Below are 16748 nucleotides of genomic sequence, written 5' to 3' on the forward strand. Positions count from 1 at the left end.
AAATCGGTCTTCAACTAGTGGGTCACGGCCTGATCCAAGGTGAGTTGCAACAGGAGCGCTACCACCACGCAAATATATGGTAAATGATTAAGAAATGGGTCCCTCAATGCATGTTTGGGTTAAACGTGGGTCCTGAGTCTGAAAAGGTTGAAGATATCTGGTATAAATAACCCTCTGTGACTGGAAGATTTTGTATTATCAGTCCACTTAAACAAGAGACTGCGATATACTCACAGACTTAAAAACTGGCAGTGTTGAGTTTTTTTTAGGGTGAAGGAAAGTCCTGTTTAGGGGTGCATGGCAATCTTGTTGAGCTTTTTTTTGGGAGCCAGTGATCTACCAGAGGCGTCCAGTGATCTACCGGTAGATCATGATCTACTTGTTGGACATGCCTGCACTAAAATATATTGCTCTTTTCATTTTCTGTGTCTGATATTTTTTGAGATAAAGATATAAGGGTCATAATTTCCTATTCCTATTGTAAATAATTCCCTTTAAGCAAGTTCATGTCTCCTATGAGAAATTTGATTCCAAAGGAGTCAAAAACAAAGTATTATTGCACTTTCTTACAATGCAATCCTATGCAATGAATCCCATGCAATACTATATAGGCCTATTCTGAAATACATTCCATTGAATCCAATTGGGCTCACTCCCAGGTAACTTGGCATAGGGTTGCAGCCTTAGAAACTTACTTTGTCCAATCTGAACTGTTTTGGGGGTGTCAGGTGAATGAGAGCAGATCCCAACTAAAATCTTCAATATTCTGTTGGGGAGGACTGTGGGAAGAGAGAGAGCCATAAAGAATGTTCGCAGTTGCTTTTTTATAGCCAAGGGAAGCATAGCTATATCAAGGGTTAGATATTAGATTATAAAGTCCTTGGGAAAGGAAGTGGATTTGAACAGTGCCTGAGCTGATGGCGCTCTCTTCCTGGAACTGAGCCTCATCAGCTTTGAAAAATACTGCTGAATAGATTTACGTGTGGCCAAAAATGGGGAAATACATCACTGCATAAATTTGCATATGTTAATTTATATGTGTAGATGCGAATTTAGAAATACGGTATTTTTCGCTCTATAGGACGCACTTTATCCCCTCCAAAAATTAAGGGGAAATGTGTGTGCATCCTATGGAGTGAATGCAGGCTCCTTGGCTTCAGCGATAGCAACGCGAAGCCTCTGAAGCGCAGAGGGAGTGCTCCCTCCGCACTCCGGAGGCTTCGCGTTGCTTTCGCTGAAGCCTGGAGAGCGAGAGGCGTCGGTGCACACTGACCCCTCTCACTCTCCAGGCTTCAGGGATAGCCGCCTGAAGCCTTTGGAGCGCACCGGGAACTCGCGCTGCGCTCCGAAGGCTTTGGGTTCCTTTTGCTGAAGCCGGGAGAGCAAGACTCTCCCGGCTTCAGCAGAGAGGGAGAGCTGCGCAGCGCCCCTTCAGCGAAGCGGGAGGAGAAATGGAAGGGGCTCCGTTTCTCCTGCCGCTTTGCTGAAGGGGCGCTGAGCAGAGAGGGGGAGATTTCCCCCCCCATTCTCCCCCTCCTATGGTCCAGTGCGTCCTATAGAGCAAAAAATACGGTAATTGCTATAATTTAAAATAGACATACAATCCATCTCACCCTCGTGGAGAAGACATTAGGCATTAGGGACCTACTGAGTCTGCTGTCCACGGAGGGGCCACTTCAAGGCTTTCCCTGCCTTCCTTATGTAAAACCCTTTCAAATAGAGGACTGTTCATTGACAGCCTTTCAAATAGAGGACTGTCCTCTCCAAAGTCGGGCAAATGGCCACTTTATAGGTTATGGATTGGGAACCTAAGACTTTGTGTTTTGTGTGCTCCATATTCCCTGGCTACTTGTGCTTTCCTCATAAAAACAAGATCCTTGTTTTAGTTAAGTTCCTAGTTCTCATGTGGTTACATTCTAAAATGCAGTGATCCAAAAGGTGCACAGAACCCAGCTATGTTCTACTCAGGCTGATTTGGTTAAAATTAATGGACCTGACTTAACCATGTTGATTAATAATTTCAGTTTCATTTATGACTAATGCTGGATACAATCCTTAGTTTATTTTTATTTAGACTTCTTCAATTCCTGGAACTTGCGGTGGGTCACAATATGAAAATGCATATCAAAATTTTAATCCAGACATGCGAAAACTCCCCCCCCCAGTGAAAAGCCTTCCCCCAGTCACCAGAAGCCCAGCTGATTAGACAAGTCTTTGTAGTGACCCTAAGAGGAGATAGCTCCACGGTGGTGCGGCAGCCCATCACAAACAACTCCCGCCTATGTGTATTCTTGCAACCCAAAACTGGCACAGAAGTGGAATAATCTGACTCAAAAAACCAAGACACATTATATAAATGCTAAGCATTGTTATGTGTGAGGTTTATGCAAATATGACAAACGGGAATCCTTTCATTCTCCTCCAAAAAGCCCTAGAGAAGTGAGTCAACAGAGCAATCAGCCAACTTCCCAGGAGGCTTATAAACCACTCTCTTGTTTTTTAAAAAACATATATTCCCTTCCAGGATGATGTGGTACATTCTTTCAGAGGCGTTCTCTGCCCGGCCCCCAACTTTTAAAGATCCACACCTTTCCCTAATGAGGAAGCCAAGTCCAAAGGTGTGTTGGTGGCAGCAGCGTCTGTTGCAGAACAATGCCTTGCAAAAGTCGAGGCACTTTCCTGCTGCTCTATCCATCTAAACATGATGTGGTCCTGAGAGTATTTCTGCAAAAGGAACTGTGGCTGCAATTTATTTATTTATTTCGTAAGAATGATCTTGTTATGAGCTGGGGTGGGGTGGGGAAGAGGGGTGAGGCTGAATGCCTGGATCCAGCATGGATTCAGTTGCTGGAATAGCCAGCCCTGCCTGGTAATGGTCTGCTAAATATGAGTCCTTAAGGGAACAAAGGGAGTGGCTCTGTGCCAGAGGACAAATGGGTGGGCTTCCCTCTCTGGCCAGTTAGAAAGACAAAAGGTCAGAGTTCAGAGTGGAGTTATGTGAGCTGGAAGCCAGATGCAAAAGCTGCTGGCTGCAAAGTCAGACAGCCAGATTTCTGCTGGAATCCAAAGCTGGGGCTGTGCGAGAAGCAGGACCTTTTGGGGGGCTTGATGCTGTGAGCCCCTCCATTGTAGGCTCAGGTTGTGTATATGTGTAAACAAACCCTATATCATAAAGACACTACAGTCTCTGTTGTGCCTCCTTCCAAAAGGAAACAGGAACCCCGGGTAAGTGACTGGAACCCCTGCTCAGAGATTGGGACGACATGCAACCAGATAAACCACTCAATTGTACACCCTCAAGGTGCAAGGAAGGCCCAGCCCAGCTTTTCCTCTGAACCCTGAAATCTGTAACTAGTGAGATGAAACAACCTAAGAATGAACTCTGTCTAATTGAGCTACAGTGGTGCTGTGGTCTAAACCACTGAGCCTAAGGCTTGCCGATCGGAAGATTGGCGGTTTGAATCCCCGCAACGGGGTGAGCTCCCGTTGCTCCGTCCCAGCTCCTGCCAACCTAGCAGTTCAAAAGTACGCAGTGCAAGTAGATAAGTAGGTACCGCTCCGGCGGGAAGGTAAACGCCGTTTCCGTGCGCTGCTCTGGTTCGCCAGAAGCGGCTTAGTCATGCTGGCCACATGATCCGGAAGCTATATGCCGGCTCCCTCAGCCAGTAAAGCGAGATGAGTGCCACAACCCCAGAGTCATAGAATCATAGAATCATAGAATCATAGAGTTGGAAGAGACCACAAGGGCCATCGAGTCCAACCCCCTGCCAAGCAGGAAACACCATCAGACATCAGTCATTTGCAACTGGAGTTAACTGTCAGGGGTCCTTTACCTTTTTTTTTTTTTTTTACACAAGATCTAGAAAACTCTCTCTCTCTCTCTCTCTCTCTCTCTCTCTCTCTCTCTCGTGTGTGTGTGTGTGTGTAAAAGGCATTTTAATTAACTGGTATACAATACTGTGCTTTGATTCTGGTTATATGTTGCAACATCTTTTTGACTGGAAATTTTTTGGGGGGCCACTGCGGGCAATGTAGTGCATAATCATTCTTTTCTTAGAAATTGTGGTTAGCAGTCTTTGACCACAGTACGTATACAGAGCTGTTCTCTGACTGTTTCTATTTCATTTCCCAGCTAAATTAACCAGCGTACATCAATGAGGAGTCCAGGCATGTCTGTGTTTAAACAACAGAAAGTAGAGGACATTTATGAAATTGGCGAAGAGCTAGGAAGGTAAGCCTGAACTTTTCCTACTCCTGTGCAAATGTTACATGCGAGCTCCCTTAGCCATTGGCTGCACTGCTGAGATGTCATGGAATGTTCACAAACAGATGCAAACTGTGCTGTTCTAACATTAGATAAAGTTTGTGGCAGTGGCAGTAAAATACATTGCATAGAGGTGTACCTTTTATACTCCATTTCAATTTCTGGTTAAACACCAGCTGGTTTATGCATGAGGGCCAAAGAATATGTTACTTTAGTCACAGGGAGGGTGTGTGTGTGTGAAAGAGAGAGAGAGAGAACAAACTGGGTGAAGGGGAGGGGGCTTTAACCCTTTGCCCCCTGCGGCAGTCCTATTCTGCATCAGGGACCCACTGCCTGCTATTTGTATGGGACCAGGTGTGTGGAAGCTCTTGTTCACTCCTGCTTACCTGTTTTAAAAGTCAGGATGAATGAACTGATTTTAGTCTGCCTAGCTTTTCTCGGAAGCCACAGTCAGACATATTTCATCAAGGTTTGTGGTGGTTTTATCTTCTGAAGTAGACTTGAGCATGGCAGAATATTAATGCATAAACATAGAGTAAATTAGACATAATTTAAGAATCTTTGGGTCGCAACAAGCAAACTCTGTGGGACAAGAGGTATCGCTTGATATCTCACCTGTGGGAATGCACTCCACTGACTCAACTACACTTGAGGGGACTGGAATTCTGGCTCTTTGGTTTCCCATCTCTCATTCACAACCTGTGATGTAACTTTGGCATCAAGTGATAGGGAACGCCTGTGTGAACTAGCCCCATGTTTCCTCCCCTGATGCGCAGGGACCCAGTCACAAAGGCCCACCTTGAGACGGGCTGTGAGGGTACAGGGCGTGACTGAGGCAAGCAGTCACTTGCTTCATTCATACTTTCAATTCTGTAAACAAGATTGTTTTACGTTGTTGTCAGGTCACAGCCTCTTCACTCTGCATCTGAAACTATTCAAGGTGCTGACAGGTGTGTCTGGTGGTTAAGGAGACTTATGTCAAGATACCTTCAGAATATGCATCACTTGCACGGAACAAAACAGGTTTTTGTTAAAACAGTTGTCAGGGATTATAAAAACCCGCTGCATCTTGTTGTTCTACAGGCAGAACTAAACTGCTACCCCACTGATCTGCCGCCATTTGCAGGAAGGGAGGGGCTGCAGCTTTCCTTTTCCATGCTGCTTATTAAAGTTTTACTTTAGGCCAGTTATGTGTTGGCTACTGTATAGACGTGACATAGCTCCTCCCTAGTAAGCTTGCATCAGGGATGCTGAAACCTCACTTTGGGGTGGGGGCTGATGTGGCCTTCAGTTAGTTTCCCCTGTCTCCCCCAAGACACCGCTGCAAGAAGATTCCTTAAAAGCTCTGGTGTGGGTGGAGATGTTTATAGCTCTATGCCAGTGGTTTTAAACCAGTGTGGCGTGGAACCCTGGGGTGCCTTGAATGATGGTCAGGGGTGCCACAGTCAACACTGGCCTCTGTCCCTCTTTCCTTTCCTCTCTCCTCTGATGCCTCTTGTGTCTCTGCATCGCAAAGGCTTGTGCGACTGTTTCTTGCAGCAGCCCTGGCTACAAGATCCCCAGGCAAATGATACCAGGGGGTGCTGGTTGCCAGGAGCTGAGGTGGGCTTGGAGTAAGCAAGCGAACAGGTGAGGGAGGCAAGCAAGCCAGTCCACCAGCTCTTGCTGTTGGGAATGGACAGACAAGTGGGAGGCCAGGCAGGCAAGTGGGTGCTGCTCTGGCCTTTATTGTGCTTGCTGTATGCAAGGCCTGCCTGGGAGTTGAGTGCCTGGTGCCAAAGGGGAGCCCTTCTGCCATGCAGACCCAGCAGTGCCCGCTGCTGTCACTGCTGCCTCCCAAGGTGAATAAGGTGCTGGCTTCACATTCACCTTGGGCCAGTCACCGTTGGGCCACTAAGGATGGGGGCATCCTCTGCCAGGCCCCTGTGGGGCAGTGTGAGAAGGCACCTCTCCTGGGGGGGGGGGGGGAGCAGCAGCAGTGGTTGCTGGGATAACTCCCAAGGAGAGGGGATGGGAGAGATGACTGAGGAAACACTCCACAAGGGAGGGTGTTCAAAAATGCGTGACATAACTGGGCTCCTGAGCCCCACAGAAGTGCTGCAGAACAAATGTAGTTGGCCAAGCGAACCGTGGACTCCAAAAGGTTAAAATCCTGTGGTTTGTGCAACCAAGAGAACAGATGTGGATGTGACCCTGTGGCCAGTTGGTTTAACTGGGGCTGATGGTGGCCATGATGCCAGATCACAGAAGCAGCTCCTCTGTCATTGATTCTGTATTACTACTACTACTACTCTGGGCACGTGAGTCCTGAGATCTTGGGCAGGAGGCAGGAGTTGTTCTGATGCTTCTCTGCCTGTGGCAGCTTCATGTTCCAGGCCAGCCCTAGATCAGATCCTGGTCCCTCTAAGCTTCATCCTCTCAGTCATGTATTTCGCACAGGACATCTCTGCTGAAGCTGTGGCAGGAAGTGCTCTTTCAACTTGTAATCTTGCTGAGATGTCTGTCAGCATCTGATTCAGCCAAGTGAATCAGCCTATCAAAAATGAAATGGCTTAATTGTTTGCTTTTTTGCTTCTGAGTTTTCTGCTAAAAGCACCCGAGGTGGTGGTTGACAATTAAACTGTTGTAGAATCTGCTCATTTAAGCACAATAAACTTAATTAAATAAAAGTATGCACTCCCTGCCAAAGCAGAGGGCTAGCCCGGAGAGATGATTGCCTTAATTTGATTTGGAAGGTGCATGAGCCATATTTAATTTTTTTCCAATAATATGATTTTTTACAACAAGTTTTCTAAAAATGTCTAAAGCAAGAAACAACACTAAAGATTTGATTCTCGTTCCATTTCAGCAGCAGCCTTTGTCAACCTGGTGCCCTTCAAATGTTTTGGACTTGAGTCCTGCGGGGTTAGATGGATTTTCTTGGCCCTGATCCAGCTAATTCAGGGCTTTTCTGATGTCCTATAAAGCAGCAGAAAGAGGAATCAAAGCATCCTCTTTTGCCACTCAGCCGGTAAATAAAAAAATATTCCAGCGGCATGGCTTCTTGAAGCCCAATGTTTATGGAATAATTGCTTTTGCCATTGCACTAATATTTTGGAAATATTGACAACTTCTCTGAGTAGCTGATAGCTGATTTTTACAGTGTCTGGAATGAAAAGTCAGGAGGGTAATGAATAGCGGCAGCAGCAGCATTGAAATGACTGGTTCTTGTGCCTGGGAGCTTGACATGATTTGTCAGCTCTGGACAGGACTAATGCCTTGGGATCTAAAATCATCCTCCAGCCCCGTCATCAAGTCCCGTCTACCTAGAAGTCCTTATTTGGCAGCTATGCCAGTGACAGACACCCAGAGGTTCTGTAATACTTTTGGGGGGTTAAGCTTCTGCTGACGAGTTGTTTGCGGTAAAAGGGAGGGTGTGTCAGTTGCTGTCATAAGCATTGTGTCCTATGTTTGACAAATTGATGTTCCCTTAACTCTGAAAAGCAGAAATCCTATTACAGGATAAAACTTGCTCCATGGCCAGTTCAGACATTTTGGCGCCTGAGTTGGTAAATTGTAATGGGATACCTCTCTCTCTCTCTCTCTCTCTCTCTCTCTCTCTCACACACACACACACACACAGAGAGAGAGAGAGAGAGAGAGAGAGAGAGAGATTAATTTACTTGTATAATTAATTTGTAGCCCATCTTTCTTCTACTAATAATAATAATAATAACAATAACAATAACCCCACCCATCTGTCTGGGTTTCCCCAGCCACTCTGGGCGGCTTCCAGTAGAATATAAAAACATAATAAAACATGGCAGTTCCCATCCAGATACTGACTGTCCCGAAACCTGCTTAGTGTCAGTAGAGAGTTAATGGACTGTGTGCCTTGCATGGGGGACTCTGGGCTGGCACAGGCCATGGGAGCAGAAGGGGACAGTGAGTGAGACAGGAGCTTCAGCCAAAGTATCCAGCTAGCTGCCTGTGAGGCTGTTTGAGAGAAAAGGAAGCACCTGTGTGGATTGGGACCTGGTAGATGATACATACATTGCATATGCAAATATGTAATACATAACAAAATTGCTGCCTAATGCTGTTATCAGTTAGAAGTGATTAATAATATGTAATAAGAGAAGGAGATGTTGTTGTTTTACTCTACATATTTTCCAAGTTAATACACAAAACATAATTACTTTACAACAAGATTAATGCATCATGCGAGGCACTTATTATCTGCATTTAAGTTTTCTCACGCCTGTTCAGCAGGAGTTCCATATAAAGTAATAAGTTGTTCTCCACAGTACATGATCTTCATATCTCTCAACTAGGCGTTCACCTGTAACTAAAACGAGATCCCTATTTTCAGCCTAATAAGTCACACCATGGGTAGATGGGGATATCATCCCAACTGCGGTACATCTGCAGTAAAGCAAAACCTTTGTGTGTGGAAATCATATTCTAATTCAGTGCTTCTGATTGCTGGATTTGCTGGATCTTGGATGGTGCAGAGCTGACTTGGTAAACATATGAATCTCCGGAAGTTGTTGGATTCCAGTTCCCATCAGCCAGTCTGGGCAATGCTTGGAGATGATGAGAACTGTAGTCCATCCACATTTGGAAGATACCAGGTTCCTTCTTCTCCTGCTCCCACACAGTAACTGATGCTGAATTCACTGGGATCCATTTTGGGTGGTTTCACTCTTTGGATGGTAATATAAATCAACTTGGTGATCTTCAGTGCTGTTGAAGGGGAGCGAATGAAACTTTGACCAACGATGTGTAATACACGCACAAGTGAGATTGTTGGGTAAATATTGACCTGGCAAACCAAAAGTGGAGATAAGTGTGACATATTGCTGGAGGGAGGAACTGACTGAGGGAAGATAAGGCAGGAGGCCACGATAGAACACAGTCTCCCTGCTGGGGATCAGGGAAAGTGAAAGCAGCAAGAGAAAGTTACTGTGAAATGTACAATCACAGCTCGACTTTATGGGCCCTTTGCTTGGATGAAGAATCCATTCAAATGGTTGCCAACAAACACAAAGCTTTACAGCAGGGGGTGGGGGACACTTTTCAGCCCAAGGGCTGCACTCCCTCATGGGCCCTCACAGGGACCGCAGGCCAATGGTGGGCGGGGCCAAAAGTAAAAGTGGGTGGAGCATCAGTTGTGTGACTCCTCACCTTTGCACAGTAGGCGACATTCCAGCCATGCAAAAGTTCAAACACTTACACTCCAGGCATGCAGGATGATAATAATTTATTTGTACCCTGCCCATCTGACTGGGCTGCCCCAGCCACTCTTGGTGGCTTCCAGAATATATAAAGACATAGTAAAACATTAAACCTTAAGAAGCTTCCCTATACAGGGCTGCCTTCAGGTGTCCCCTTCAGGAGGCATTGTCATGGTTCAGTGACGCATTTGCTGTCATGCAAGTGCAGTTTAGGAGGCTGTGGAGCAGAACCAGTGAGGGCGTGATTCTGAAGGGAATCCTGAGGGCACGATAAGCTTGATGAGCTGCATTTGGCCTCCCCGCCCCCCCTTTCAGAACAGCATAAGTGAAAAATGACAATATCCCTGCTCTTGACAATAATAAAAGAAGTGGAGAGTGGGAAGGGGCCTGGGATGGATGTGAGTCAGTGCAATTCCACACAAGCTGATTTGGCATTTCTGGCTGTCCTGTGCTCATATGCTCCCATTTGTGTGCACTGCTTTTATGAGCTACTTCCACTTCCATGGAAACCTAATCTGCCATTTCACCCAAGCCAACCAAGTATGGTTTGTGCCAGACCTTCAAACTAGGGTTTTGAAACAGCTGACATTCCACAGGATAAGACTTCAAGTCCCTCCTCTCAATAGCTAGTCAGTCATCCACAGTCAAGAAAAATCTGTCTCATATTGAGGAAGCATCTGTGGCTGAGGCTGAGCGGATTGGCAGGGTGTGATATTCATGGGAGAGGCAAGGGCAAAAGGATACTGGCCCAAAGGTTTCGTTGAATCAGCATTTATTGCAGAGAACAAATCTGTAGAAGCCCTTTTTGAAAATGGTCATGTCTCTGGGTAGAAGGATTCTCTGATGGAGGACAGTGTGCGGGGAGCATTATCCATCGTGTTGCTAGGGCAAGCTGAATGTTTTGCACTTCTACATTTGTATCTTAAAAAATAATAACAATCGGAATCCACACTGTTGCCTGGACCTTTCAGCAAGAAATTGTCCTTCCACATCCATCTGCCCTCCTGGCAGCTGTTTTCCTGCCCCACAGGTGCTGGGTGGGGCTGTTTTTGTCACAGAAGCGTTTTTGTTGAAAAGAAAGGCAGCCTTTGAGACACAGAATGGGCAGCGCTGTTAGAGGTCACTTACAAGTGTGCCGTGCCTCCAGGCAGCAGCATCATCACAACAAAGGAAAGCAATTGTTGCATGTCCCTATGCAAATGGTTGATCTTTTGGTCATTTATTTTAGCTCCCTGTCCGCTCAGAAGCCACATCAGGAGAGGAGGGAAAGGACAGTTCCTCCAAGCAGCCTTCTGAGCCTTGCAGGGCTTAAAAGAATGGTGCCACAAGTGAGCAAACTGAAAACATTGCTTTCAGTAGGACTGAATGGAAGGCCCCCTCCTGAGTGTCATGATCTACCAGAAGCACGAGCCTCTCCTCCCACCTCCGTGGTGGGTCTAAGATCCTCTGAATGACTGCTGCTTTTAGAAATAGTTCAGCGCGCCTATGATATCTTGGGCCAAAGGCTCCGGGGGACTGAAGTGTTTGATAAAATAGTCAGGGCTGTCATGAATGACACGAGTGCAGTCCCACTTATAGCATTTGGCGCTGAGCAAAAATGTATCTGTTTGCCCTGGCCCTTTCCAGGTCATAAGATTTTATTCTGTTGGATGATCCATAGCCGGCCCTGCCGTTCTAACAGTTCTCCAGGCTCCTTGTTATCTTAGCTGCCTTCATTAACCTTTTGGGCCAGAGGGCACTTTCGGAAACTTTAAGAAATGGTCATAGGTGGTACAAAATACCCATTTCACCAGAGAAAAAAACTAGTGGTGCTCAGAACCTCCTGTTTCCCCCAAACAGAGAAAACACTTCTACACACTCCCAAATGAATGAAACAGACACAATCAGACAAGCCCCCCACGACCACCAAAAAACAAAAAGGGGGGAAAACAAGTAAAAAAAATGAACACTTAGTTTGGTTTGGTTTTGAATGGTGATCACCAGGGGTAGGGTGTCTGAGGCCCCTTTTGTGCCCCTTTGTTGTATGATGACTTTTGATTACTTGAACTTCTTTTTATAGTAGCTAGTCTTTTATAATGGTGTACTGAACCCCACCCTGGAATCTATTAATTAAGGGCGGGACAGAAGCCTCCTAAATAATTGAAATTAATGTAAATATTCTGCTTGAATGGATACAGAAGATGTAGCAAAGCCTCTGAGTGCCCTTGGGACTGGAGGGGTGGGGTGGGGGCACAACTCCTTCTTTGCCCCTCCAGCTGCAATAGAAACCGCCTTTCTGAAGCTTCTTGTTTGCACCTCGGGGGAAACCCCCCCCTTGGCACCAGCCACCCCTTTAAATTCTGCCACCCGCTTCCAAGCGGCAGCCGCTTTCCAGTTTTCTCCAGGACTTAAATGTCACACACACACACACACACACACACACACACACAGCTGCACCCCCCTTGTATCTGTGTGGCGTCAAAGGCAGCTGCTTGTCATTCCAGGCATAATTGCTCTGGCTCCCTTTCTATCTTTAGGAAAGCTATGCAGTGAAACAGGAACTACCACGGGACAAGAGGAAATTAACTCTGGCTTTGCTGAGGAAAACCCCAAACAACAACAAAAACCAGTGGCCACCGGGGAGGGAGGTGTCACCTAGTCTGTCTCTAAAAGGCAGCTATTAGCAGGCTGCACTTTCCACACACTCACTTTCTCCGTCAGAGGGCACAAATCTGTTGTTGCTTGGAGCCGGTGCTTGAAGTGAACACAGCAGGTGGGAGGGTGTGGGCAGATGACATGGCAGGCCACTTTAGGAGTGTGTGTGTGTGTGTGTGTGTGTGTGTGTGCATTACAGCTGCTATCATGGACTGGCTGGGTGCAGAGGAGCGATGGGGGGCACCAGCTGGGGAACCCCCAAGGGAAGAAGGCCCAGGGAGGGGTGGTGGGATGACAACGAGTGATCAGAGGGAGCAGATTGGGAGGAGGAGGTGTCAGAAGCTGGAGAGGTAACATGGTTTAGTGATCAGGTAGAGGCTGTGGCAGAGGCAGTCCAGAATCAGAGGCAGAAGTGGAGGGTAGAGAGGAGGCGGGGGGTCAAGAGGCAGAGATGAAGCAGGCTGCTGAAGAAGTCAGGGGGGTCTCCCCTTCCTGCTGAGACCAGCTCCTCGTCCCCCTAGTCTTCTTGAACCCTAAAAGGTATGAAGAGGAAGGAGCAAAGAGAGATAAGACAAAAGAGTCTCCAATTGCTTTGGAAGGACCCAAAGGATGTGTAGACTTGGGCAACTGCATCATAGCAGCAAGTTCTATCAGGACGAGTTGCTGTGCTCACTAAGCCTGGCCTCCTGAGTCGAACTCATTTCCTTGAATAAAGAGTTAACCTCATTGATGCTGTGTGATTTATTGCTGACCTGCTCCTGACACCTTGCTCCTGACAGCTGCAGTGACAAGCTCATGCCCTCCAACAGCCCTCATTGACCAGGGAATGCTCAGGAAGGCAGGGCCCCACTCTGTTCCTTTTAGGAATACCTTAAGCTGGGCTGGTTTTCCTTACACCAGAGCTTTCCAAACTTCTCATGTTGGTGACACAATCTTTAGACATGCATCATTTCGTGACACTAGCAAACCAGAGGTTAAGCTAACCCCTTTCCAGACCCAGGAGGAGGGTGAGGAGTGTTTGTGCGACCTACACACTGCAGCCGACACACTAATGTGTCACACACACACAGTTTGGAAAGTTCTGCCTTACATGGTGCTCCACAGCTTCATCTTTGAGTATTAGTTTATTACTACCAGCTTAGTAGTTTAGTGGCATATGCTCCTTCAGAAGCCAGAGCAAGGCAAGCTGTGACACTGTAGCTGAACGTCTAAATAGCTTGGGCTGCCAACTTTTCAAGTGACTTCTGCAGCTGTGCTCTGCAGCTCCCTCTGTGTGTGCACGCATGATGCTGAACATTTATTTTTATTCTGCTTGTACTAAGAGCAGTATACAGCAAATTCATGCCATCACACAATAGAAGCATTAAGCTAAGTACCACTAAAAGCCAATTTCGTTGATCTATGTGCTTTGCTGTTAAAGGCACAGCTGCAAGGGCTGGTTAAAAAGTTGGCAACCTCATGTGCAGGAGGCTGAGATGAGCATTTTTCCAGTTTGTAATAGTAGAAAGACTGGGAATAAAGGCGTGACCTGGTGTATTCTTGTTTTGAGTGATTTTTTTCCTGTATCTGTTTGCTGATAGTCTGGAGTTCTTCCCTCCTTATTCGTAAAAGTGTTTAGAGTATAGGATGTTAATCATTGTTTTATTGATTTCTAGCGAGTCAATTTCCCTTCTTTTTTGTTCATGAGTTTAAGGAGGTTTTTTGGCTCCTGTTTGTTTATAGTGTATAGAGAGTCATTTTTTACCAATTTTTGAGGAGGTTTGTTTTTTAAGGGATGCTCTCTCCTTGATGAAGGCTCCTCTGGTGACTCCTTTCATTGTGTCCCAGGGGAGGGGGGTTGTTATGTTGCCCACATCATTGTCCTTAAATTAGTTTTGGAGAGTTTTCAAGAGACACTTTCTAGCTAGTTGGTTGTGATTAGGATGGGGCTGAAGGACCATGTTAGGGCAGTTTCTGTTTCCTCTCCTATTTTGAGGGTAACTTCTACTGGGGCATGGTCTGTGATTTTAATGTTACTAATGTTTGCTGTTTCTACCAGGGGGATCAGGCCTTGTGTGAGCAGAATACTGTCCAGTCTGGATATTGTGCTGTGGCATCTAGACTGAAATGTGTGGCTGGTGTCTCCTGGGTTCTTTTCTTCCCAGATACCATAAAGGCCTCCATTTCTTAGCATTTTCAGTAGTTTGTAAGAGTCTCTAGTTGTCCCTCTGAGGAAGGTTGCCCGGGGGGTGTAGGATGCATGTCTTCAGGGAGGTGCCTCTCATATTTAGGTTGAGGTCACCTCCTAGGGTTGCTTTCCCTTTGGAGAAGGAAAGGAGATTGTTTAGTGTCTTCTTGTTTGGAGCATATATGAAGCCAATTGTCAATTTAGTTTGCCATCTAGTATCCCTTTGGCGAAAACGAATCTGCCTCTTTTGTCTTTTTGCACTGTTGTGGCTTTAAAATGTAGGTCTCTACTGAGTACTATGGCTACTCCGTTCGCCTTTCCTGAGCCAGGTACCACCCATTGTTGACTGAAGCGGGGTTCGCTCAGGAGTTTGATTCCTTTGGGCGGGTTGTGTATTTCCTGTAGGAAGGCAATGTGTGTTTTCATGGTGTTTATGTACGAGGTGATGTGTTTTCTTTTGATAGGGCTTCTCAACCCCCTCACATTTAGTGTAATTGCTTTTAAGCTAGCCATCTTACTTATCTATCTTATAGGATGATTCGCTGCCAACCTGTCTGGGTTGCCCTGTGTCTCTCACCTTGTATTATCTATCGAACCTAGTGTGTTGTGCTGACATATAATGTGGTGGGTGGGGGAAGGGGGGTTAGAGTTAGAGATGGGCTGAAGATTGGGGGGGTAGGTTATAGAGGGTCGCCTATATGTAGTTCTATAGGTGTTTGTTTGGAGTAGCTTGGACCCTTTGGTTCCCAGCCAGTTGGTCCTGTGTCTCAGCTGGCATGGAGGGCCTTTTTTGAGAACAGGCCGTCCCCCCTTTCACTTGCGATAGGGGTCGGTCAGTGAGACGGTGTCAAGCGCCTTTGTGGCACTTCTGTTGGATACAAGGTTTATAAACAATATTGTCAGTATCATTAATAGGATTGTTGGTTTGCTGAGGTATTAGCTAGGGATGTGAGTATTGGCATGCTCTGGCACCACCATTATGTTAGTTATTTGTCGGATTTTAGCCTGTTTGCTGGTTGTTGTATTGGGGTGGGGGTTGTTGTTTTAGTTCATGGGTAGGCAAACTAAGGCCCAGGGGCCGGATCCAGCCCAATTGCCTTCTAAATCCAGCCCACGGACGGTCTGGGAATCAGCGTGTTTTTACATGAGTTTCTCAGGGAAATTGCGGAAGCGGATGTTGCAGCGTCTGCTGCAGTCTTCTAGGCCTGCTAGTTTGATTCTCACTTCCATGCTTTCTCTTTCTTGGCGGTTGTCCGTATCAGCTAATTTGTTTTTCAGACATGTGTTTTCCTCTCAGAGTTGCTCTATTTGTTTTAGTTGAATCTGGTTTTCTTTTTCCAGAGTGGAGATGGTGCCAGTGAGGGTTTCCACTTTGGAGGTCGGGTCGCTGATTATTGTCTTCAGGGGAGTCACTGTTGTCTTCAATAGTTCTGCTATTCTCAGTTCCATTTCCCTCAGGTTCCTTTTTGTTGTTGGGCAGTTGTCATCATGGGGGATGTTGTGATCTCTTTGTCGTTCACCATCTCCTTGGTTGGTGCCATCTCAATTGTCTTGGTGGCCTAGTCTGTGTTTTTTTGAAGTGGGGGGATGTTGTGGTTCGGTGTTTTGGTGTGGTGGTTCTTGGGTGTTGTGGAATTAGAGAGTTGTATAGGCATTGTTGATTGGTGGCTTTCTTCAGAGCGTTGGGGTTAGGCGGCCATTTTTGTTGTATCTGGGCTGTGGCTGGGTCACCGTAGTTGTATCAGCTCTGTGGTATTAGCCCCTTCTCATGCTAATTAGCCATAATATGCATTTATTAGCCTGCTTGCTTCTGTTTGGTCTTGTCCCAGTTAGAGTTCAGCCAGTAGCCCAGTTTGACTGTGCTCTGTCTCCAGGACTAGGAGGGAAAGCAGTGAAGATGAGCAGGGCAGTTTTCTAGTGTGTGAGTGAGTAACCAGAATATTTATTTGCTTGCCCCTTGGGCATTTTGCTGAGATCACCAGTGAAAGATCACCAGCAAGAAATAAAGATTACATTGCAGATGGTGAGTGCCTGGTAGTTGCCTTTTTTGATCACTAAATGGAGGTTGGTGAGTCCCCCCCCCCCCCCCAGCTTGTGGTGGAGCAGCTGAACATGCCCTTTGTCCATTTATCTGCAAGCGAAGAGGGAGGAGGGCCCACGAGAGGAGTGTAAGAAAATTCCCAAAGTTCCTGCCCTGCGCATCATATTTTATCAGCTTCCAAGCTGAGAATAATTTGACAAGTTCTTTAAGGACTGACCTGCAAATGCACACACTCCCTCCTTCCCTCTCATCTCTTCACTTTGAGCAGCTGCTTCTGAAAGTCATTAAACCAGGATGCTGTTTGGTGTCAGGGGAATCTTCCAGGCAGCTCCAGTCTTTCCTCTGTCCTGCTGTGATTTGGGGGCTTCTGCAAAGGTGAGGACCAAAGCAGGACCACGTACTTCACAACAGGGATGATGCTGTCAT

General features: G+C 46.4%; 1 protein-coding gene across 4 annotated transcripts in view; it reads left to right on the top strand.

Annotated features, from left to right (window-relative positions):
* Positions 1-16748, top strand: part of DAPK2 (death associated protein kinase 2) — a 57730-nt gene that overhangs the window by 11670 nt on the left and 29312 nt on the right. For all 4 annotated transcript variants that reach the window (XM_080980789.1, XM_080980786.1, XM_080980787.1 and 1 more), the window contains one exon: positions 4133-4231. In XM_080980789.1, the coding sequence (XP_080836915.1) occupies positions 4155-4231 (77 nt within the window). In that variant the 5' untranslated portion in view covers positions 4133-4154. The remainder of the gene's footprint in view (positions 1-4132; positions 4232-16748) is intronic.

The sequence above is a fragment of the Podarcis pityusensis genome (assembly GCF_964106645.2).
Source record: "Podarcis pityusensis genome assembly, chromosome: 14".
Taxonomy (NCBI): domain Eukaryota; kingdom Metazoa; phylum Chordata; class Lepidosauria; order Squamata; family Lacertidae; genus Podarcis; species Podarcis pityusensis.